Raw genomic sequence first — 26084 nt, 5'->3', positions numbered from 1 at the left:
CTGGCTAACGGCCAAAAGTTAGCGCTGGGCGCGGAGCCATGTGCGACTGTCAAATATTCACTTTTCGCGCCCCAAGTCGGAACCGGGCGCTATTCCAGGGTGTGCCCGCCACCGCTTGGGGCACTGAAACTGAATATCAGCGCTCTAAGTGCCGCTGCGCCACCCGATGCGGTGCGGCAGGCTGCGGTACTGCAGGCCTCCTCCTTCTCTTAAGGTGGAGGTGCCTGCAACGGGGAGATCGCCGCTGGATTGTGCCGGCAAATGAGCCCGGCACCACGGAGAAGTGCCGGGCTCGCGGAAAGCAGCCGGCAATGCCGCGGGGTGGGGGGGGTGAAGGAGGCCGGGGAAGGAGGTGCGGGCAGGCGGCCGCCGAAAAAGCGGCCGGCCGCACCTCCGCCTTAAAGCGCCCCAGTAGCGCAGCAGTACGGCCCCGTTTTTCAATCGCTGTTTGCGGCCGCTGCAGAAGAGGCGGCCGCAACTAAATATGGGGTTTGGGCCGGAAGCGGGGCGGAACCGGGGCACTGCGCACACCGATGACGTCATCGGTGTCGGCGCAGCGCTACCGGCTACCGCCGCCATTACCGCAGCGCTGAATATCAGCGCACCCTCTTACACTGGTGCAGAAACCCTATTTGGGCGGTAACTGGGCGCAAAGCCCACTGAATTTCTAGGCCAACATACCTTCACACACTTTTATGCTTGGCCCATTCTCTGCCATCAGTTCTGACAGCTGCCAGACTGCCTGCCATCTATTATCCCACGGAAATGAAGCAGTATTAATGTGGCCACATCATATACTCCATTTTCATATATTCTTGCATGTTTAATATCTGTCTTGAGAGTTGCTAGGTGCCATAGAAAAAGTGAAAGAGAATCTAAAGACCTAGATTTCTCTTTGTTTTTTTATTGTTGTCAACTACTTTATCATCTGTCTTTATTCCATTTGCTGAGGGGCTGTCAATCGCTCCCACCTGCATTTCAGACAGGACGACATCTTCATTGGCTGGGCAGTAATCCGGGAATGAAATTAAATTAAGTGGGTTCTATAAAGCGCCGATGATCTACTCTGCAAGATTACTGACCGGGCAGAGAAAACAAAAATCTACCCCAATGGTTTTTTTTATTGGGAGTTCCTCTCTATCTTTGCTTCTTGGAAGAAGAGGAGGATGAGCATTGGAAGGATACTAGGCTGGTGAGGTTACACCAGAGGCACATGCCACTGACCCGCTGCTAGCCCCAAGGCAGACACAAGCACTCCTACCTGCCTTTGACTGAGGAGCAATGCCTGCAGAGGCTTCATTTTCCAAAAGAAGCGGTCACTGTGTTATGTCACATGCTGCAAGGAGATCTAATCCCAACTTCACCACAGGCAGCACTCTACCAATGGCTAAGGTCACGACCACTCTTCATTTCTATGCAATGGGGGTCATTCCAGGCTGCCACTGGGGACATCTGTCACATTAGCCAAACAGCTATGCACAGACGTATTAAGCAAGTTACGGGTTGTTTTCCAGTACTAGCAATTTCATCTCATGACTGATCAGCAGTAACATCCTCCTCTTCTTCCAAGAAGCAAAGATAGAGAGGAACTCCCAATAAAAAAGCCATTAGGTAGCTTTTACAGAGTGGTAGGATTTCCCATGGTCCCAGGAGTCATAGATTCCATCCACATGGCCATCCGTGTTCCCTTGATCAATACCTATAGTTATGTTAGCCGGAAATGATTCAATTGTTTGTGACCAGCAACAAACCACAATGCAAGTGAATGCTCGTTTCTCTAGGAACTCCTATGATTCTTTTAGTTGAAGAAACTCAGCTGTGCCAATACCCTTTAACCCAGAAAGGCAAGTGTCTGGGTGGATCCTGGAAGCCTATTCTCTACAGCCATGTGACGCCTATGTGCTTTCCTAGGACAGAAGTTGCTAACACTGTAAGAAGGTCCATTTGTCCACCAGAGTAATCACTGAGTACATCACTGAGAGGTTGAAGGTGTGCTTCAGGTGCTTGGATTGATCTTGGAGCATGCTGCAATACAGTCAAGGTAGGATCCCAAGGATTGTGGTGGTGTACTGCAAGCTGCACAACTTTTCCTTACATAGAGGGCTCCTTCTTGAGGCCCTAAGAGACAAAAGCACCAGAGGAAGCAAGGAGCTCCAGAAGAGGAGCAGAAACCAATAGCAGATTGAAGAGGATGTTGAGGACAACCCAAGGACATATTTCATGGCACATGGAACATGAGCTCTTCTCTTGACTACCATATCTGGCTACGTCTTTAATAGTGCTGCATACGTCATCCTGCTTCCCACCACTAACATGCTATTATCCACGGTCCCTTCACATTACGGTACGCATTAGCTCACACAACTCCCACTTGTACTACATAATGAAAGCAATTTCAAAACCTTTCCTCTAAAAAAGGTCTTCATACACAACGACCCTGAAATTCCAGTGGGGTTGGTGGGCAGCACTAGGGTGGAACCTGGATTCTCCAGCTTTCTGCCCAGTGCTATTCCAGGAGCTCTATACAGTACAACCTGATAGGCCCAACAGAAGTCACGCTTGCTACGAGCCCCAAACAGCTCAGGCAAGAGTGACCATAATTTTAATCTTTGGAGGATAAGGGATTTTTTTTTCTTAAATTTCTTTGTTGGCTGGTTAAAGGCCTTTGGTTCCCCTACTCGGAGCAGCAGGGTGAGCCTCCAATTTCCAATCACTTCTTTGAGGTGGGGACCTCCGGGGCACCCCTACAGTTGCGATCCACCTGCCCAAACTATTTAAATTACTTTTTAAATAAACGGCAGGATTTATGACAGAGTCAACATTCTTTGCTGCAGGTAGCCACAAATCCCATTCCACTGGACTTCTGGCAGCAAGCACGGTCAACTGTGTACTGGTGCTTCTTACCACCATACTTCCCATTGGTGCCAGTGTGTGGCATGTGAAGTCTCAAGCCCAGCCTTGTGCTTGTCCTCGGTCCTTCATGAGTGAGCAGAATGCATGATGGCAGGCTGCTATGTTCCGTTAAGAACCTCTTGGGCTTGAGATGTCCTTGTCTCCTGGTAGCTAAGTCCACAGACTGACCTACTGCAGGCTGTGTCTCATGCTATTGCATCGGGCAGCCTGGCTCTGTGTCCTTTCAGCCACGTGTGCAAGGACTGGAAGGGGCTGGCTTAGGCACACACATGTACTGACATCTAGAGAGACTGTACTACCACATGTCCATTCCTGCCACGCCACTGGTACCGGGCACTGTCTCTGCATGGCCATTGATCTGAGAAAAAACAGACTTAATGGTACCAATGAGATCAGTGAAGCCCGTGTGATGCTCGTCAGCAACACAACCCCAATCCTTTCGGTGCCACAGAGAGCCCTCTCCAATCTGGCATCCAGCCCTCTCTATGGCAGCATTCTCAGCATCAATAGATGAAGCACAGGCTGCCTTCATGGCTCTGCCTTGGGGGCCTCTGCAACAGATATCCTTGGAGTTACCACAATCCAGGATGGACTGTAATGCTGCAAAGCCATCCAGCATTGTACTGCATATGCGGTTTAGTGTACTTCTCTATGCAATCCAACAGCAGTGTACTGTTTGACATGGCCACCAATTCCTGCATAGATGTTTGATGGTCTGAACGCATTCTTCTTTTAAAAGTAGGACCCCAAGCTCTCCAACCAAGGAGTGACATATCTTGAACACTTCAGTCATTAACATGTTCCTCCTCACGTTCTACCATTAGCTGCTCTTGCTCTGAGTATCATCCAGTGCAGTCCTCCCTGGATCACTCTCTAATTTCCCTGAAAGAGTATGTGTGCAAGGGAGAGAGTGAGTGATGATGTGTTCTAGCAGGACTGGATCCACAGAACTAGCAGCACTGGTTCTGCTTATTCTGGCACATCTAGAGGAGGAAAAGAGGAAGAGATGTTAGAATGGGTGCTGAGGAGCAGAGTTCACAGGTCAGTTTTAGTAGAAGGAGCAACATGAGGGTTTCACGATATATTTTTCTTACAAGTAATGTAGAGTGCAGTAGGATGAGAAGGAAGAGAAGCAAAATGTCATCATGAACCTGCATCTGGCACTTGCCATTCTACTTCCCCATCTCTGATACCATCTACTGCCTCACTACTCAGGATTTGGAGAGATTTATCATCATAGGGGCTGAGAGAGAAGAGGGTTAAGGTTCATCACCTGTTGCAGTTCTCTGTCTGGCGTTATGGACTGTCTTCTCCTTAAAAAAGAATGCACAAGATAAGAATTAGCTTTGATTACCATGACATGCAGTAAAATCCAAATGTTAGCATGCAGCCATTGTGGTTGTAATGACAGGTGCTTGCACCAAACAATTAGATTCTATGTGAGGCTTTTGGTATGGTGACTGCAGGTAAGGCTGTGAGTGAAAGAATACTTTCATCTGAAGGCTGGGGATGTAAAAGGCCCCATGCTATCTCATGGGCACTGATGGAATGCAATTCAAGCACTTTAACACAGTGTGAGGCGAGGTCATTATGAATGGCAGATATGCTTAAGCTTAGTGTAATCTTAGAAGGTATGGATTGATCCTCCTACCTTGCTTGACCTGGTAAGGTTGTCAAACTTTTTCCTGCACTGAGTTGCCATGCATGGGGTGTTAGCATTGGCACTGACTCTCTTCCAACTGCCTCTGAGCCATACGCCCAGAGGGCCTGTATCACTGTTCCAAACAGTGCCTCCTTCCGCTGCATGACTTCATCCAGCAGCATTTTCCAGATTCCTCAGTGAACCTAGAGGCTTTCTGCCCTCCTGCAGTCCTGACAGACATTACTTTGCCAGCAACCTTGCTGATGTGCTCTCCAGCTATTATTTTTTGTTGGATGACTGCCTCTATAAGCTGCTGCAGCCCGCCCCCACCCCCCGCTCCCTCCACCCCCCCAACAAGTGTGTTACTAATCAGTAGTGTTCTTGACGCCTGAAGCTCATTGCCATTATTTTAATTAGGCTGACCTTGAAACTGTGGCGGGTTAACCCACCTCACATCAGGTGAGTGCAAATCACACATTGCCCGACTTCTACTTTCAATTTCACCCTAGCAGAAAATCTATGCTCAAATCCTGTGAATTTTCTCCTTTAATTCTTTGTGGCTTCCAGGACATGTCCCCTATTACCCAGGAGTCTCCCGGATATAATGGCCCAGTAATTCCGGGCCCAACGTGTGAGTAAGGACGGGGTACTCACGCGTCTGCCCGGAGGAATTGCTGGTTTTCAGCATGCACAGCGCATGCGCTGAAAACCGGCATTTCCTGTCCTCTGACCCAAGGGGTTAAGAGGCAGAACGCGTGCAACTGCACAGGCAGCGCGTGCGCAGTGAAATTCCTTTTTTTTCTTCCCAGAGTTGCCCGAGTGTAAAGGCCTCCGGTTTTTACGCGTGGAAAAACCAGACGTAAGTACTTAGTTTTACAGGTAAGTGGGCTTTTAGTACAATGTAGAAATTTTTTTTCCACAGGTTTATTATTTTTAAAGAATTTACAGGATGGTAAGTTTAGTTTTAGACCCTATTTTTAAAAAATTTATTTTTTTCAAAAAATTGATTAATTGTTTAAAACATTTTTAAAAACTTATTTATAGTTAATATAATCAGTGGGCTGTTTTTTAAAATTTTATTTAAAGTTAAAGTAGTGTTTTGGCAGCCCATACTTTTCATGAGTTTGACAGCTCTTACTGTCAAACTCATGAATGAGTTTCCCCTCCCCTGATTGGCTGCACCGTGCTCACCTGATCCCAGCCGGCACATCGCACTAACTACGCCGCTGGATCAGGTAAGCACATCGCGCCGACATCTGAACCGGGCCAGTGACAGGAAATGCAAGCAGGCCCGGGCTTCAGATGTCGGCGCGCAGGGTGAGTGCACGTCGGGGGCTTGCACGCGCGGCAAGCTCCCGATCCTAATTTCAGGGCCATTATCCTTGCAGTTTCTGCGTAACACATGCTTCACTAACTTCTACATGGGTAATGGATCACTAACCCATATTTTCTATTATTGTAATTTATCTACAGTATTCTTTTGAAAAACTGCCTTATAATACTCATGGATATTTATATATATATTTTTTAATAGGTTTTTTTGTTTGTTTTACAAAAATACGAATTGAGATTTCAAAAAATAACTAGAAGATTAGAAATAAATTAGAAATAAACATTTCGAAGTGGAACATGCTTCATATTTACACTTCATCTAGAGTCACCTTTTGTTTCTTGTCCCATTACCATCTCCTTTTGCCTCGCACCATCATCCCTTTTGTTTCTTAATCTCTCCTGCCTTCCACCCTATCACAGACCTTCCCTTTTGTTCTTTCCTCCCCTCCCCCCTTTCCCTGCCCCCACACTTGCTTAAAAACCTGTTCCATCTCCAGTTTTTTTTCCAGTTCTGACGAAGGGTCACCGGCCTGAAACGTTAACTCTGTTTCTCTCTCCACAGATGCTGCCTGACCCGCTGAGTATTTCCAGCATTGTCTGTTTTTATTTCAGATTTCCAGCATCTGCAATATTTTGCTTTTGTATGCTTCATATTTCACTCCTTTGCCAGTGTTGATACATATTTTAACTGTTTAAATTTTTTTTTATCGTTTGTCTCGCTTAGCTTGTTGCTTCTATCAATTCCATTACATTAACGCCTCCTGTGCTTTGGATATGTTATATTGTCTAGGAACAATTCATTGGCTGGAAAGCGCTCTGGGACTACCCGAGGTCGTGAAAGGCACTATATATGTACAAGTTCTTTCTTTCTTTTCAATTGCACTGCCCCAGCCCTGGACAAGATGAATTATCCTGTAGCAACAGCTGTCTATTTGATACTTCCGATTGGCTGAAAATTATCCCCTGTAACTGATTTTCAGCCAATTAGAGGGCAAATTGTCCAAAGGTGTACTCATCTCCAAAATGGATGATGGGACCTTTGGAGGCACAGAAAACAAAGCAAATGGAACCAAAATATATATATTTTTTAAAGTAGAATGGAATTAATAGTTAGTAAAAGTGGAAGAGAGGAGAGATAAGACAGAATGGAGGAAAAGAGAACATGGGCAAGCAGAAGTAATTTTAATTTTACAGAGTTATTATAGTCATAAAATTATTCCTTACATTTGAATAACTTAATACTGCAATATTTGGCTTTGTTTCAGCATCGTCATGAAGGCTGAAATGCATTGAAAATTGACCAGACCAGGGAAGCTGAAACTTGCTCAGACCTGCTGACAGTCTAAGGTCCAAAGCACCAAAACCATATATGAACACAACATTTTGGTTTAAATTCTAAGAATCAATCAACCCATTGATTCTTATTCTGGGTGACTCTACACAATAAGTACTCATGGAATCAAGTCCATCTAACATCATACAATTCCATTAGACATTCTATAGCTGGGTACATTGTAGGCAAATTATGCTATATTTGTGACATCTTTAATAAGTTACTGCATGACTGTGTCATGTAGGTTCGTCCCAAGAGACCAGTTAATTAGCAAGCAAATACTGGAATAAGAATGCAAATCATTTTAATATCTGATTATGTGCAAAAAAAAATCACAAAACAATTTTAATGTGAAATTATTGTAATAAGACCACAGTAATAAAATAGTTACTCAGCTGTAAAGAATTTCTGTGCGCATTTCGTAAATATTGATACTAAAGGTTGAATTTCTGCTGAGGTTCTCCCGCTCATCTGCCGTAACTTCGGCAGAAGTACCGCAGAAAATCGGTGTGCACACACAATTATGCCGTTTTTCTGGGGTTTCCGCTGCTCTTCTGCCAAAATGATGGCAGATGAGCAGGAGAACCCCTGTGGAAATTCACGCCCTAACTGTTTTGTATAGTATGTCCTCATGGTATATAATACCTGGCCACAATTTGCAAAAGGATGAAATCAAGTGAAGTGGGATTTGACTTAAAGATAAATAGCTATTGATCTAGCCCTGGACCAGTTTTTACCTTGCATGGTAAATGGTTTCCATTGACTCACAATGTTAACATAATTAATGTGTAGTCAATGCTCCTCTCTTTTGTTATTGGTCATTCTGATACTGTTCAATTGTTATCTGGCAACTTTAGTTTTAAAGACAAGGTAGCTGAATCAATAGCTCTCAACAGATGATTATTTTATATTCTAGAAACAGACAGAAGTTGTACCTTTAGGGTAGTATGGCTTTTTAACATGACCATCAGAGGATCTAGACTTCTTCTCATCTCCGACATGATGCCTTGGAATTTGATCTGATGTGTCTCTCTTTGCAGCTTCCAGAGCCATTTTCTCTCTCATCGCTTTAGCCCTCTCTGTTTCCAGAGCAATGGCCTTTTCTAACAGAGTCAAGTTCCCCTTGGTCATATCAAACACCTCCTCAGACCGTTCAGATTTGACTGAGCCAGTGTCATCATCTCTGTCATGTGAATCTTCTTCCTTAACCCCAGAAGAAAAAGCTCTAGAGCGAGGACTAAGCTGTTCTTCAAGCTTCATCAGGTTAACCATATCTGAATAGTTCCGATCTGACATCCTTCTTGTGATGTCATCATCAGGTCTGTTCTGTTGACAATCACTAAAATGATGTTGCTGGTTTCTTTCCTCATGCTGACTCTCACTTAGCTTCCTAGCCAAGTCAAAACATTGGTTCCTCAGGCACTCAAGACTGCTCAGGCAAACAGCCTCATCACTTTCATCAACAGTCTTTTCCATACCATCATTGGTGGACTTGCATGATCCTAAGTTCACATTTCTAATTTCATTCTGTATTAAACCATCTATGCGACCCCTAACACTTGCATTGTCTGAAAGTACCACACCATGTCCTTGTGCCAGTAGTTTAAGGGAATCCACTGTTTCCCTAACAACATCACTGTCAACATCCAAACTCAGCTGGCAGGAGTCACTTTTATTTGTTTTTCTACCCCTGCTCCCGTTAGTGTCACTATCATCCTCCAGGCCACGCGCCGTGCTGTCACTCATTTCAGACTCTGTCATAGCCCTAAATGCTGCATCTTCAGCTATTTTGCCCAGGTTTAATAATGATTTTGCAACAAGCTCATCATAATTGTCATATTCATCATTGTTGTTATCATCTTTCTCAATGTCCTGGTTTCTCCTGATAATATCAGATTCTTCTTGAAGGTCTTCTAATGGAAAACAAGAAAGCAAAGCTTAATTATTGTTTTTCACCTATAGATGAAATTATTCAACGGGTATGGTTTATTGCCATTAAATCTCACCCCCCCCCCAATTTTTCCCCTATTCGCCTGAAGGCAGTGACTCAAGTGGCAGTATGGTGCCACAGGCACTGGCACAGCTCTAGTATCTTGCTCATATGACCTTTTTCCATGCATAGACAGCGAGGCCCTAGAATTCCATGGGGGTTCTTCACATCTCCTACCATCACTTTGGCAGGAGACCAGATGAACCCCCAAAGAAACGACGTAAATGCTGAAAATGGCCCTTTATACTATTTCGCCAGGGGTTCCACCAGGAGAACCTCCACAGAATTTCACAGCCTGAATGTCAGCAAGCTATTTTACGACGAGGGGGGGGCATCATCACCCAATTTTGTCCTCAGTGAACCTCCAAACTCTGCACACGATCCAGCAGCAACCATCAGGAGTGGAAACTCTGATTTTTTTTTTCTGGGCCTTTCCTTTTTTTTCTTCTGTCATAGCTAAGAAACATTGAGGCCAATTGTTGTGGCCACTGCTGCCCTGGCTGAGATCATCGAACTCAACAAAGACCAGGGATAAAACCTGGTATCTTCACGTACGGCTCAGTACCATATCACATGGCACATTTATCCGCTGAGTATTCAGGAATGCCTTGGTTTATATTTTAAATGTATGCATCTCATATCAAACAGCAATCAGCATGATAATTAACAAATGCATGCATAGTATAAACAATTTATTCTAGGTAGTTGAATATTAATAATAGAATCATCAATACAACCTACAATTTAGTATCAGGCCTATTGACCTGTGATGAACAATGATAAAAGAGGGGTGCCACAATGATTGGCATGTAGGAACAACTGGTGTCTTTACAAAGCCTCCATGATCAAGTCATGGGAAGTCATCATACTGGTTAAAAGTAAATTTATTCTGACTCACAATACTGAAACCTAACTCATGGACTGATGTAACTTTAGTCTGAAAATTAAAATGGCACACTGGTTTTACAGCAAGTTATCATTAATTAGGAACAATATTTTTATTCTCCTTCTTATAAAAGGAAATAATGCCCTAAACAACTACCTGGGTGCAGAAAATCAAAACGAATTCATATGCATTAGCAGTACGGTTTATAATTATTGTATAATTAAAATAAAAACATCTTTGAGCTCACCTGGATACTGTCAGAATTGCAGTATTAACACATGAATAGTCTCTTGGTTACCAAAAAATACAGTAATTACTACTGTTTCCAAGTGAATATTCACAGGTTTAACAAAGTCACTTGGGTGACAAAGTTTTGAACTAATTGGCTTGTCATGGAATAAAGATAAAATAAAGTCCCAGCATGATAGGCATTTAGGAATAGGCGGTAGCTTTTATGAGGCCTCATGATCAGTTAATGAAATGCATCACCTGTGTTAAAAACAAGTTTATGCTGATTCACAACACATTTAATAATAAGAGGGTCATTTCCTCAATCGCATTGTATCCTTTTCACCAAACCAAGCTTCTTGTGAACACAGCTCACCACAGGGAATATGAGATCAGCCAATTTATACAAATGTTGAAAATAAAGTCAAGCTTCATACTTGGTCTCTACTAATCTTCAAATAATGCAAACTAAAAATGAAGACAGCTGAATCCAAACTGGGTAAATCTTTGCTTTGACACTTAAACACTGAGCAGTGTTCAAGAGTTGTTTCAATCTGTTTAACTGCAATGCAATTCGTACCGTGTTCATTACTCTGATCTTCGTACTCTTCATCTTCCTCATCTTCCTCTTCTAATTCGTCCTCGTCTTCCTCCTCTGCTTCCGCATCCTCTTCCTCCTCTTCATCTTCCTCCTGATCATCATTTTCATCAGAGTATTCCTCTTCTTTCTCATCCAGCTCCTCTGTACCATCAGTCTCATAGCACTCATCCACAGAAGAGTTGTCTGTTCTCACCAGAAACTGTTTTCTCTTAGGAGCTGGTTCACTTGGCTGCTTATCCTGTATTTTCCGTTTTTTTGCCAATGGACACCCATAAACACTAGGACAAGGAAACAGAAACATTAGTACAATAGGAAGAATTCCTACAGTAACAAGTTATATTTCGAACAGCAATATTATTTGCTGTAGACAAACAAATTACATATGATACGACAGTCAACACCACTAGGCCAAGGATTTAACAAAACAGTCAGAAGCTCTCTCTAGGAGGGTCCAGTGCAAACATTAAAAAGTTCCAAGGTGATCACTAAGCTGCCTGGGAACGTTTTGAACTTCCTTTTAATCTCTTTAACATCAACAGAGAGCCAACTGTCTCATTAGCTTTGTTAACATTAAATATAGTCAGCAAGGGGAGTGAAATTCTCTGCCTCTCACTAAACAAGTATAGTCTCAACCTAGTCCCTGTGTATATCAGCAGGCTTTTAAAAAATGTATTTACTTCCTACTTACATTTTACAAAGTGGTATTTTGCCAGCTTGGAATGTAAGACAGTTCTACGGACTTTTCATTTATATTTCATTTACACCAGTATGTTAAAGTGTCTGTAAATGCAACTTATTTTTGAGGATTAAAAAGCTCTATTACCCCACAGAGGCCTATCTTTCAATTCAAGTGTTGGAACAGTATTGACCTAAATGTTTACCTAAAAAAAAAGAAGTTTTGAAACTACTCTTATTTTTTATAATTTTCATTTAGATTAGTTATAAAAGGCACTTGTCAAAATATGGGGGGAAGCTTACATTCAGCTCCACTTCTCATATTAACCAGTAGCATCAACGGTGAGCTCGCTCCAGGTACAACATTCCAGCAAAATGGGATGAAGTGGGATTTGGAACATTGCCGTGATTCCGAAAAGAAGCTCTGTATTTGCTACCATAAATAAATCTACGGGATGATTTTAATTCTTCACAATTGGCAGGAATGGAGCAGGTGAGCAGTTAAAATGGAATGGTTCCATTTCTTGCTCTGTTCCTGCCGATCTGTGATTTTAACGCCGTTGGGTTTGGTGGTGGCCTGTCGGACTTCAGAAGGAGCCTCATTGACAAATGCAAATTGGGGTCTCATGTTAGTCCCATTAGGAATTTTAACCCACTCCTGAAACAAACAAAAAAAGGGATCTTAGAACATTGCAAGATGGATGTCGGGAAGCCAGCAAGGCTCTCTTAGTTAAGTTAAAAACACTTTCCTTAGTGGAGCTCAGAGGAACGAGAGCCCCTCTGGTCCCCATAAGGAATCTGCTGCTCCGGCATTCCCACTCTCTCCAGCCGTGAGACCCTCGCAATACTGCCCAACTTAATCTCACCAACCTGGCATCATTGGAACTGCTTCCGTCACACCTCAGTGACCACAAGTTTGAATTCCAGTGGTGGCTGATCCTCTAACACATTAACTAATAATAGCTGCCATGCGTTCAAATGGGACTCATTTTGACATCGTGCGATAGTGTGAAACAGGCGATAACGAATCAGCAGCCTGTTTTACATCCCTCCCAATTTTTATTTCCATCGATTTCAATCAAAATCAAAATCAGGAGAGATGGAAAACAGGCTGCTGATTCGCTATTGCCCATTTAAAAACTATTGCACAAAGTCAAAATGCCCCCTCCTCTCCTCCCCGCAATGAGTTTTTAGTTGAACTGAGGTTTGGAGGAGGAGAAAGGGAAACTCCGCCTTAGGAAAACTGACAGACCATCCTCCATCAATGGTGCCCCACGACAGTCAGGCCACAATGCAGAGGTTGCGGCGCAGTCACTGGCACATTCACCTGCCCTTATGGAGAGAGATCTAGCATGATTGGAAGTTGCTAAGAAAGGGAAAAGAGTAAGAGAGGGAATGTGGAAGGAAAATAACATCCCCTAAACAATGTTATGATGTGGAGATGCCGGTGTTGGACTGGGGTGGACAAATGTGAGAAGTCACACAACACCAGGTTATAGTCCAACAGCTTTATTTGAGATCACAAGCTTTCGGAGCGCTGCTCCTTCGTCAGGTGAAGTCTTCACCTGACGAAGGAGCAGCGCTCCGAAAGCTTGTGATCTCAAATAAAGCTGTTGGACTATAACCTGGTGTTGTGTGACTTCTCACACTAAACAATGTTGTAAGTAAAATGTAACATGTGGCGTGACTAGAATATCTAGTCACTGAAGTTATGTTTCAAATGATAGGCATCAAATTATTTTTATCAAATATTCTCTCGATTACTGAAATATTTGATCAAATATTTACATACATTAAACAATTGGTTATCTTGCATAGTGATGTGTCATCATAGTGGATGACCCCAGCTTATTTTTCAAAGCATATTTATATGACCTAGCTAATGAAATATAAGGACACAAATATATTTATGTTTGTTCTCATATTACCACAATACCAATAGGCTGCTCAAGAATGTACTATGATCAACTGAGTAACGCATTTGTAGAATACTGAACTAGATCTATTGTGGCTGGCTGTTAGTTGGATGATCTTCTGTTAATTAAGATTTTGAACTGTTACCTGCAATGGTCACTGATCTTGAACTTGACTGTTTTGAGAGATATCTTAAACTGTCTTCTTCCATTTACTTTCATATAGTTTCATTGTCAAATGGTAATACATGTTCTTGTTTGCATATAATACAGCGCCGCTTACAAAACTGTTCATTGTACAAATCAGAGCTTTGGAGATCCTATTCACTGAAACAGTCAAAATAAACAGGAGCTGATATTGAAATCGGACGTCATTGAGTAGATTTCTAGGCCAAGAGTTTCCACTTTGGCCGCAATCGGCAATCCGGGCACAAATTGCGCTCAAAATTGCGCTAGTTTTAAGAAGTGGGGTTTTTTTCCCGCCTAAACTCATTTGCATATCGCTGAACGTAAAACCTTCCATGAATCAGCACGATCGGGCAGTGTTTTAGAACGTAGTTTTAAAAAAAATTGAGTATTATAAAATATTCGTCGATCTATTTAAGAGTGGTAACCTGCTACGGTTTTATTAATACAGCCGAAAATGGGTTCATCACAAAAAATAAGTATTTTTAATCGTATTGTCTAGTCCACCAACTGTGAGCAACCCGCTTTTAAATAACTGAAAATGACTTTACAATAAACTATACAGAACCATTTACCAGTTACATTTCTCAGTAGTCAGTTTCTCAGTAAATTAAAAAAATAAATATTTAAAAGCTTTTAAAAGGTGCCAATGAGTGTCCTTGCGCCTGAAACAAAAAAAGCTTAATTTTAAGAGCCTCCTCGAAGTCCTGCTAATGGGCGCAATTATCGGAAACTCGCCTTGGTGACTGATTCAATCTGCGGGGGGGGGGGGTGGTGGGGGGGCAGGGGCAGTTTTGTGGGCAGCTTCCAGCGCGATGTTTTTTTAGACCGGCGCAAAAGATTGCGGAAACTCGATTTGGGCGGGACGTAATTTGCACTTGAAATTCCTCGATCTTTTGCGCTGGTTTGGTTCAATTTCAGGCGAAATGGGCTCCAAAAAAACCCAGCGCAACTCCAGGTCCTACTGTTTTAAGGGATTCTGTGGCAGCGTCTGAATTGTTTGTTTCCTTGATTTGAAATTCAAGCAGTGCGTCTACACAGTACAGTAAACTCTTTCGTATCCAGCAGCTACGGGACCGGGGTGGTGCCAGTTGATGAAAAATTCTGGATAACAGAGAGGTAGGCCATTTTTAACACACAAAAAAAACCCACTGACTAACTCGGCCACCGCGGGAAACGCAGACTCGGAAAAACGATGGATTCGGCAAGATTACCGGTTATCTATTTTGCCGGTTATTAAAGAATTCCGGATGATTAAGTGCCGTTAAAACAAGAGTTTACTGTACATACCATTATTGATTGAACTAACAAAGGCTTCTAATGACGCAAAGAATAGGTGTGTTTAATTGTGAAGACACTTAACTAACAAACCTGTTTGATGTACACATTTGAGTAATTTTGTATAGTCCCCATTTCTTTGTGGTGATATCCCTCTACTATTTGGGAAGATCAAAACCAATCTTTTGTCTTCAATTAAATTTATGCATGACATATTGTTTAATTTATTCAGGAGACTGTCTTAGCAGTCTCCCATGTTAGTCAGAAAATTGTACGAGTTGTTATTTGATTTGTCTGAGAACCCCAAGTTGTTATACATTAAGGGGTTATAGAACAGGGGTTATAGAAAACAGTCCATCTGACCAGGTGGAGGATGTTTACAGCAATTAACCATATATTAGAGACCCAACGGCTTAGAAATTCGAACAAGCAGCGACTGTTTTGCTGACAATAAACGGCAGGAAGCACATGCTCATGACAAGCCGGAAGTGCCCACCCTAATACTGGTGTAGGCAGAAAAACAGGCATCCTGGGTCCACAACTGAAACAGGTGTTAAGCCCGAGGCATATTCAAATAAGGGGCCGAATGCTTGTCTGAGGCCCCCACTGCAACATTGGGTTGTTGTGAGGCAGCCCGCACCAGTGGCGGCTGTGTTCAGGAAAACAAGGTCTACATCCGGCCCAACAGGCAATCCGTAAAGGGGCTCCAGCAGGAGGGCTCCTCCCGGCCCTAAGCTGGGCCACTGCCGGCCACCACTTTCCGCCCCATCGTGACTTTGACCCTCCCAGAGCTGCCACCACACTCCCCGATCACCGTCACCCTCCCAAATCACCGTCACCCTCCCAAATCACCGTCACCCTCCCAAATCACCGGCACCCTCCCAAATCACCGTCACCCTCCCAAATCACCGTCACCCTCCCAAATCACCGGCACCCTCCCAAATCACCGTCACCCACCCAAATCACCGTCACCCTCCCAAATCACGGTCACCCACCCAAATCACCGGCACCCTCCCAAATCACCGTCACCCACCCAAATCACCGTCACCCACCCAAATCACCGTCACCCACCCCGATCACCGGCACCCTCCCAAATCACCGTCACCCACCCAAATCACCGTCACCTACCCCGATCACCGGCACCCTCCCAAATCACCGTCACCCACCCCAATCACCGTCACACACCCCAATCACCGTCACACACCCCAATCACCGTCACACACCCCAATCACCGTCACCCTCCCAAATCACCGTCACCCACCCAAATCACCGTCACACACCCCAATCACCGTCACACACCCCAATCACCGTCACACACCCCAATCACCGTCACACACCCCAATCACCGTCACACACCCAAATCACCGTCACCCTCCCAAATCACCGTCACTCTCCCCATCACCCCCGCTCTCCCCCATCACCCTCACTCTCCCCCATCATCCCCAATCTCCCCATCACCCCCACTCTCCCCCATCACCCCCACTCTCCCCATCACCCCCACTCTCCCCATCACCCCCACTCTCCCCCATCACCCCCACTCTCACTCTCCCCCATCATCCCCAATCTCCCCATCACCCCCACTCTCCCCATCACCCCCACTCTCCCCCATCACCCCCACTCTCCCCCATCACCCCCACTCTCCCCCATCACCCCCACTCTCCCCCATCACCCCCACTCTCCCCATCACCCCCACTCTCCCCATCACCCCCACTCTCCCCATCACCCCCACTCTCCCCATCACCCCCACTCTCCCCCATCACCCCCACTCTCCCCATCACCCCCACTCTCCCCCATCACCCTCACTCTCCCCCATCACCCCCACTCTCCCCATCACCCTCACTCTCCCCATCACCCCCACTCTCCCCATCACCCCCACTCTCCTCATCACCCCCACTCTCCCCCCTCACCCCCACTCTCCCCATCACCCCCACTCTCCCCATCACCCCCACTCTCCCCCATCACCCCCACTCTCACTCTCCCCCATCATCCCCAATCTCCCCATCACCCCCACTCTCCCCCATCACCCCCACTCTCCCCATCACCCCCACTCTCCCCCATCACCCCCACTCTCCGCCATCACCCCCACTCTCCCCATCACCCCCACTCTCCCCACCACCCCCACTCTCCCCATCACCCCCACTCTCCCCATCACCCCCACTCTCCCCCATCACCCCCACTCTCCCCATCACCCCCACTCTCCCCATCACCCTCACTCTCCCCATCACCCCCGCTCTCCCCATCACCCTCGCTCTCCCCCATCACCCTCGCTCTCCCCCATCACCCCCGCTCTCCCCATCACCCCCACTCTACCCATCGCCCCCACTCTCCCCATCGCCCCCACTCTCCCCCATCACCCCCACTCTCCCCATCACCCCCACTCTCCCCATCACCCCCACTCTCCCCATCACCCCACTCTCCCCATCACCCTCACTCTCCCCATCACCCCTTATCTCCCCCATCACCCCCACTCTCCCCCATCACCCCCACTCTCCCCATCACCCTCACTCTCCCCATCACCCCTACTCTCCCCCATCACCCCCACTTTCCCCCATCACCCCCACTCTCCCCATCACCCCCACTCTCCGCATCACCCCCACTCTCCCCATCACCCCACTCTCCCCATCACCCCACTCTCCCCATCACCCCCACTCTCCCCATCACCCCCACTCTCCCCATCACCCCCTCTCCCCATCACCCCCACTCTCCCCCATCACCCCCACTCTCCCCATCACCCTCGCTCTCCCCATCACCCCCACTCTCCCCATCACCCCCACTCTCCCCATCACCCCCACTCTCCCCCATCACCCTCGCTCTCCCCATCACCCCCACTCTCCCCCATCACCCCCACTCTCCCCCATCACCCCCACTCTCCCCATCACCCCCACTCTCCCCATCACCCTCGCTCTCCCCATCACTCCCACTCTCCCCCATCACCCCCACTCTCCCCCCATCACCCCCACTCTCCCCATCACCCCCACTCTCCCCATCACCCCCACTCTCCCCATTACCCTCGTTCTCCCCCATCACCCCCGCTCTCCCCATCACCCCCACTCTCCCCCATCACCCCCACTCTCCCCATCACCCCCACTCTCCCCATCACCCTCGCTCTCCCCATCACCCCCACTCTCCCCATCACCCTCGCTCTCCCCATCACCCCCACTCTCCCCATCGCCCCCACTCTCCCCCATCGCCCCCACTCTCCCCATCACCCCCACTCTCCCCATCACCCCCACTCTCCCCATCACCCCCACTCTCCCCATCACCCCCACTCTCCCCATCACCCCCACTCTCTCCCCTCACCCCCACTCTCCCCATCACCCTCGCTCTCCCCCATCGCCCCCACTCTCCCCCATCGCCCCCACTCTCCCCATCACCCCCACTCTCTCTATCACCCCCACTCTCCCCATCACCCCCACTCTCCCCATCACCCCCACTCTCCCCATCACCCCCACTCTCTCCATCACCCCCACTCTCCCCATCACCCCCACTCTCCCCATCGCCCCCACTCTCCCCATCGCCCCCACTCTCTCAATCACCCCCACTCTCCCCATCACCCCCACTCTCCCCATCACCCCCACTCTCCCCATCACCCCCACTCTCCCCATCACCCCCACTCTCCCCATCACCCCACTCTCCCCCATCGCCCCCACTCTCTCCATCACCCCCACTCTCCCCATCACCCCCACTCTCCCCCATCACCCCCACTCTCCCCATCACCCCCACTCTCCCCATCACCCCCACTCTCCCCCATCACCCTCGCTCTCCCCCATCACCCCCACTCTCCCCATCACCCCCACTCTCCCCATCACCCCCACTCTCCCCATCACCCCTACTCTCCCCCATTGCCCCCACTCTCCCCATCACCCCCACTCTCCCCATCACCCCTGCTCTCCCCATCACCCTCGCTCTCCCCATCACCCCCACTCTCCCCATCACCCCCACTCTCCCCATCACCCTCGCTCTCCCCATCACCCCCACTCTCCCCCATCACCCCCACTCTCCCCATCACCCTTGCTCTCCCCCATCACCCCCACTCTCCCCCATTGCCCCCACTCTCCCCATCACCCCCACTCTCCCCATCACCCCTGCTCTCCCCATCACCCTCGCTCTCCCCCCATCACCCCCACTCTCCCCATCACCCCCACTCTCCCCCATTGCCCCCACTCTCCCCATCACCCCCACTCTCCCCATCACCCCCACTCTCCCCATCACCCTTGCTCTCCCCATCACCCCCACTCTCCCCCATTGCCCCCACTCTCCCCCATTGCCCCCACTCTCCCCATCACCCCCACTCTCCCCATCACCCCTGCTCTCCCCCATCACCCTCGCTCTCCCCCATCACCCTCACTCTCCCCATCACCCCCACTCTCCCTATCACCCCCACTCTCCCCCATTGCCCCCACTCTCCCCCATTGCCCCCACTCTCCCCCATCACCCTCACTCTCCCCCATCACCCTCACTCTCCCCCATCACCCTCACTCTCCCCCATCACCCCCACTCTCCCTGATCACCGCCGCCCTCTCCAATCTTTGTGTACTCTTCTCCAGCGAGCTGCCTGGAGATGCAAATTAGATGTCGGCAGCTCGCCGATTCGATGATAATGAGGCCCAAGGCCCAATATTATATCCGCCTCAGAACTATCCAGTCCGACCAGGGATGATTCCCTGCCCCCCGTATTTGGGCACACTTGAATTTCTACTTGGTGGTCAAGAAGAGGTTAAATTCACAATAACAAAAATATTGTTCATCAATCTGACAGAGCTATTTGAATAGTAATTAATGTACAATGGTCATTATCATTAGTGTTGTTTGTATTTTCGATTAGTTATGCTTCATAGAAATATTTAGTTATAAATAGAATTTACTAGTTACTTTAGTCTGCTATTTTCTGGTCTGTATACTACTTCCAAGAGAATCTGGTAGCATGGTACAAACTATATTAAAACCAATAAGCAAATTACTGCAATATTAGTCCCTTGGGTATGCACCTGTGAGATGGTAGAGTACAGCTTCCCGATCACAGGGGCAAAAGTATTCTTGCAGGAACAGCTGATAGAAGATTCTACAAAATTAATCCTGAACGCTAGCAGATATCTTTCAATCATAGAGTTACATAGGGGGTAATTTTAACCCCCAAAGATTGGTTGGTTTGGGTCAGGTGGGAGGTTAAAAAGTTAAAAATTTAAAACAGAAACCCAACCCGCCTCAAATCCGCCTATTTCCAATTTTAACGAGGGTGGGGTAGGCAACCAATCCACTCTCAGGAGACGAGCCGGTCATTGAAACCTTGTAAGGAGGCTGCGTGCCTTTATTTTAACAGTGTTTCTGTTTTTAACACATGTCAGCCGGGTTTCCCAGGCCCCGGGGAACCGGGCAGGTAAAAGGAGGAGAGAAGGGCTGGATCCAACATGTAAGCGACTTTACAGTAGCAAAATGCTGCGGATGCTGGAAATCTGAAATAACAACAAAAAACGCTGGAAAAACTCAGCAGGCCAGGCAACATGCGTGGAGAGAGAAACAGAGTTAACGTTTCAGGTCGAAACCCTTCTTCAGTTCTGAATTCCAAAGATTCACCACCCTCTGAGTGAAGAAATTTCTCCTCATCTCAGTCCTGAATGGCCGACCCCTTATTCTGTCTCTGCCATCTGTGCCAGTGTTCATGCTCCACACGTGTGTCCTCCCACCCTACTTTATCTAATCCTATCAACATATCCTTCTATTCCTTTCTCCTTCCTGTGCTTATCTAGCTTCCCCTTACATACATCTATTCTATTCTAATCAAACATTCAGTGCTGCACTTGGGAGCCAAGCAACTCACTCAGTGAATTACTGTGACTCCTGTTTACAAACTTTAACCAGCTCATGTTGAAAACTTATTGGCTAATATTTCCAACATTTCATGATCACTTATGTCATATTTAGCAATTATGGCTCTGCTATTAACACTGCCTGCCTGGCGGACACCAGGCTGGGGGGTGGGGGGCAGTTAAAATGAGGCCAGTCACTTGCCTCCTCTGATCCCGCTGCCGTCCCACCATGTCCCAATCTTGGCCTGCACTTGTGAGCAGACGAGTGGGACACACGCAGAAAGGAAGCGATGTCCTTCTTTAAAAATGATGTTATTGGGACCCGATCTGCAATTTTAGTTGGAGACCTGAGCGGGGGGGGGGGTTGTAGGGAGGAGGCAGGGAGATGGGGGGAAGACAGTGACAGCTTTCCCATCAGGCCAACCCTGCCCGAAGCCAGATACTAGGCCAGAAGGTAAGCGTGAAAAATGTAATTTTAAGTTTCCTTGTTGTTCCTCTGGGCAACACAGAGAAGCCTCGGGCCATCCTTGCCCCTGACTAACCGCTTCCTCGCTCGCGGCAAAAGGTCCCAATCCCACCCCCCCATTCCCCACAGCACGGACTGAGCACCCCCCCAGCACGGACTGAGCCCCCCCAGCACGGACTGAGCCCCCCCCAGCATGGACTGAGCCCCCCCCAGCACGGACTGAGCCCCCCCCAGCATGGACTGAGCCCCCCCCCAGCACGGACTGAGCCCCCCCCCAGCACGGACTGAGCCCCCCCCCAGCACGGACTGAGCCCCCCCAGCACGGACTGAGCCCCCCCCAGCACGGACTGAGCCCCCCCCCAGCACGGACTGAGCCCCCCCAGCACGGACTGAGCCCCCCCCAGCACGGACTGAGCCCCCCCAGCACAGACTGAGCCCCCCCACAGCACGGACTGAGCCCCCCCCCAGCACGGACTGAGCCCCCCCCACAGCACGGACTGAGCCCCCCCCACAGCACGGACTGAGCCACCCCAGCACGGACTGAGCCCCCCCCCAGCACGGACTGAGCCCCCCCCAGCATGGACTGAGCACCCCCCCAGCACGGACTGAGCCCCCCCCCAGCACGGACGGAGCCCCCCCCCAACACGGACTGAGCCCCCCCCCAGCATGGACTGAGCCCCCCCCCAGCACGGACTGAGCCCCCCCCCAGCACGGACTGAGCCCCCCCCACAGCACGGACTGAGCCCCCCCCCCAGCACGGACTGAGCCCCCCCAGCACGGACTGAGCCCCCCCCCAGCACGGACTGAGCCCCCCCCAGCATGGACTGAGCACCCCCCCAGCACGGACTGAGCCCCCCCCCAGCACGGACAGAGCCCCCCCCCGCACGGACAGAGCCCCCCCCCAACACGGACTGAGCCCCCCCCCCAGCATGGACTGAGCCCCCCCCCAGCACGGACTGAGCCCCCCCCAACACGGACTGAGCCCCCCCCCAGCACGGACTGAGCCCCCCCCCAGCACGGACTGAGCCCCCCCCCAGCACAGACTGAGCCCCCCCCAGCACGGACTGAGCCCCCCCAGCACGGACAGAGCCCCCCCCCCAGCACGGACTGAGCCCCCCCCCCCCCAGCACAGTCTGAGCCCCCACCACAGCACGGACAGAGCCCCCCCCCCAGCACGGACTGAGCCCCCCCCCCCCAGCACAGTCTGAGCCCCCACCACAGCACGGACTGAGCCCCCCCCCCCCCCCAGCACAGTCTGAGCCCCCACCACAGCACGGACTGAGCCCCCCCCGCAGCACGGACTGAGCCTCCCCCAGCTGATTTCCGGTCTCTGAGTCGCCGAATTCCTTCTCCCCCCGCCAGCCATAGTGCACCTGGACAGGTTTGGGCTGACTCTCGGAAAATGTATGTAAATCAGGACCAGCTTTAAGATTAGCCTGGCCTGCACATTCTTGGCCTCTCCGAGTGCACCGCCCGCTTTGGGATTCGCGCGCACTGTATCGCCCTCCTCCTTTAAAACCTGGGCCTATGTCTCGCTTCAACATTCATTATTCCACTTTAAACTTTGAGTACTCTTCAACCATTGCCATCCCACTTTCAACTGGCCAATTTTGCGGATGTTTTCAGTTAAAAGTTGGTTTATAAATCTTTGTTTTTTATTGAGAAACTTTGTTGAAGGACCAAGACCATAGTAAAGGTGTCAGCTGTGGCTCAGTGGCTAGCACTCTCTCTCGCCTCTGAGGCAGAAGGTTGCTGGTTAAAGTCCCACTCCAGAGCCTTGAGCGCATAAAGCTAGGCTGACAGTTCTGCACAAGACTGAGGGAGTGCTGCACGGTCAGAGGAGCGGTCTTTCAGATGAGATGTTAAACCAACAGTCTGCCGACTCAGGTTGCTCCAAAAGATTCCATGGCACTGGTAAAAACCGGGGAGTTCTCCTGCTGTCCTGGTCTATGCTTATCCCTCAACAAAGTTCACTGAAATAGAATAGCTGGTCATTATCGCATTGCTGTTTGTGGGACCTAGCTGTGTGTAAATTGGCTGCCGCTTTCCCTACATTACAATACAGGAAACTCTTTTTTATCCGGCACCGACGGGAGCGGCGTGGTGCCGGTTTATCAAAAAGTCCGGATTACAGAAAGGTATAGTAAAAGGTACGAGAGCCCCGTACACGGCCACAGATCCAGGCGTCCCTGTTGCATAGCAACAGGTGCAGGAACCCCGGCCACAGATCCAGGCGTCCCTGTTGCATAGCAACAGGTGCAGGATCCCCGGTTACACAGCCACAGATCCAGGAACAGCCACTAATATGAAGTAAAACTTACCTGAACCTACTCCTGAATTTTGCCGGTTAACAGAGATTTCCGGTTATTTAGGTGCCGGTAAGTCGAGAGTTTCCTGCAGTCACTACACTGCAAAAAGTACGTTATTTGTGGTAATGTGCTTTGGGACATCCTGAGGTAGTGAAAGCTGTGCAAATTTTTAATTTCTTTAGACGGCACCACCAAGATTGAAAAGATCAGGAGAGATATACTAACTCAAGAAATAGCGGCTACGTTTTTAAAAGCTACTAGGAGACATGGAAGACTGGGGGAAGTTACGGATTTCCACAGATTGGACTTTAAGCTGCCTTAATAGGCACTCTTGATCAAACTGGATTTACTTCCTTAAAAATAATATCACGAAGAGGCTTTTTGCTTCTGAACTATCTAGTTTATTAATCAAATACAAATGTTTGCACAGTGGCAAACTTAAATAAAAAGTTGACCAATTAATCTGAACACAGATACAAGTAACGATAGCAAAATACTGCGGATGCTGGAAATCCGAAATAACAACAGAAAATGCTGGAAAAACTCAGCAGGCCAGGCAACATCCGTGGAGAGAGAAATAGAGTCAACGTTTCGGGTCGAAACCCTTCGTCAGAACTGAGAGAAAAGGTAGGAAATGAAACAAAAGGCAGTTGGGGGGCTGGGAAATGGGGGAGGGGATGAAAGAAGAGACATTAAGAGATATTCAAGGTGAGACGAGATAGTAATAAGATCGGTAAAGAAACAGACAATGGCTCTAAATGGATCTCATGAGGTCCCTACCCGCTGTCAAAACATTTTTTTCCCACTTGACCCACCACCGATCGTGCCCACTGACCCCCCGGGAAATTCCCATCTATAGTTTACCTGTAGTGTTCATGACAGGAAGTGGTCGCTTTGAAGGGAAGGGTTAAATTTCATGAAATGTAAACAGAGTAGATATTCTACTATCCCCAGCTCTTAAGAGTTTGTGCAGATCCTACCTTGATCAAGGGTCCCAAACACAGTCCCTACAGCCTTAGGTTGTTTGCTGTCGCCCTGTAAAGCGGCTCTCTGCAGGTGGAAAATCGAGCAAGAGACCAGTTTTAGCAGGTGGCAGAAAGATTTGGCCAATTTTCAAAGGACAGTCGACAGAGTGAAAGCGAGAGGTGGCTATTATAAAGTCTGAAATTGTTTATTACTCATCAAAACTTGGTATCAGCCCTAAAAGTGTGTTTATTTGGTATATCACTCCCTAAAAAAAATGCAATGGCCCAGTAATTCCGGGCACAACGCGTGAGTATGGACGGGGTACTCATGCGTGTGCCCGGAGGAATTGCCGGTTTTCAGCATGCACAGCGCATGCGCTGAAAACCGGCATTTCCTGTCCCCTGACCCAAGGGGTTAAGAGGCAGAACGCGCGCGACTGCACAGGCAGCGCGTGCGCAGTGAAATTCTTTTTTTTTCAGAGTTGCGCGCGTGTAAAGGCCTCCGGTCTTTACGCATTGAAAAACCACACGTAAGTACTTCGTTTTTCGGGTAAGTGGGCTTTTAGTGCAATTGAGAATTTTTTTTTCCACAGGTTTGTTATTTTTAAAGAATTTACAGTAAGGTAAGTTTAGTTTTAGACCCTATTTTTAAAAAATTTATTTTTTTCAAAAAATTGATTAATTGTTTAAAACATTTTTAAAAACTTATTTATAGTTAATATAATCAGTGGGATGTTTTTTTAAATTTTATTTAAAGTTAAAGTAGTGTTTTGGCAGCCCATACTTTTCATGAGTTTGACAGCTCTTACTGTCAAACTCATGAATGAGTTTCCCCTCCCCTGATTGGCTGCACAGTGCTCACCTGATCCCAGCCGGCACATCGCACTAACTACGCCGCTGGATCAGGTAAGCACATCGCGCCGACATCGGAACCGGGCCAGTGACAGGAAATGCAAGCAGGCCCGGGCTTCAGATGTCGGCGCGCCGGGTGAGTGCACGTCGGGGGCTTGCACGCGCGGCAAGCCCCTGATCCTAATTTCAGGGCCAATAAGTTTCTGCTAAGTAAGTTCTACTTAAACAGTCATTTCAAAATGTCTATTCATAATATATGTGGCAGTGCAGTTTTTACCCTCTCTTGCATAGACTGGGCATGTATTCCCTTTTGAGTATAGAAGATTCAGGGGTGATCTAATTGAGGTAGGATGGATAGAGAGAAACTGTTTCCTTTGGCGGGGGAGTCCAGAACAAAGGGGCATAACCTTAAAATTAGAGCCAGACCATTCAGGGTTGATGTCATGAAGCACATCTTCACACAAGTGGTAGTGGAAATCTGCAACTCTCTCCCCCAAAAACCTGTTGAGGCTAGGTCAATTGAAAATATCAAAACTGAGATTGATAGATTTCTGTTAGGCAAGGGTATTAAGGATTATGGAACCAAGGCGATTAAATGGAGTTAAGATACAGGTCAGCCATGATCTAATTAAATGGTGGAACAGGCTCAAAGGGCCGAATGGCCTCCTCCTGTTCATATGTTCCCTCCCCCTTTGAGACCACGCACTA

The 26084-nt window shown here is 48.1% G+C and overlaps 1 protein-coding gene across 6 annotated transcripts in view; it reads right to left on the bottom strand.

The window, feature by feature from the left end:
- The window catches only part of LOC147112280 (myelin transcription factor 1-like protein), a 568764-nt gene that overhangs the window by 323843 nt on the left and 218837 nt on the right, over positions 1-26084 (bottom strand). For all 6 annotated transcript variants that reach the window (XM_085996413.1, XM_085996412.1, XM_085996415.1 and 3 more), the window contains exons 6-7: positions 10905-11203; positions 8156-9133 (exon numbers count right to left, since the gene is read on the bottom strand). In XM_085996413.1, the coding sequence (XP_085852539.1) occupies positions 8156-9133; positions 10905-11203 (1277 nt within the window). The remainder of the gene's footprint in view (positions 1-8155; positions 9134-10904; positions 11204-26084) is intronic.

The sequence above is a fragment of the Somniosus microcephalus genome, chromosome 9, assembly GCF_052327205.1.
Source record: "Somniosus microcephalus isolate GS21.2 chromosome 9, FLI_Smic_1.0, whole genome shotgun sequence".
NCBI lineage: Eukaryota > Metazoa > Chordata > Chondrichthyes > Squaliformes > Somniosidae > Somniosus > Somniosus microcephalus.
This window is presented reverse-complemented; position numbering and strand designations above follow the sequence as displayed.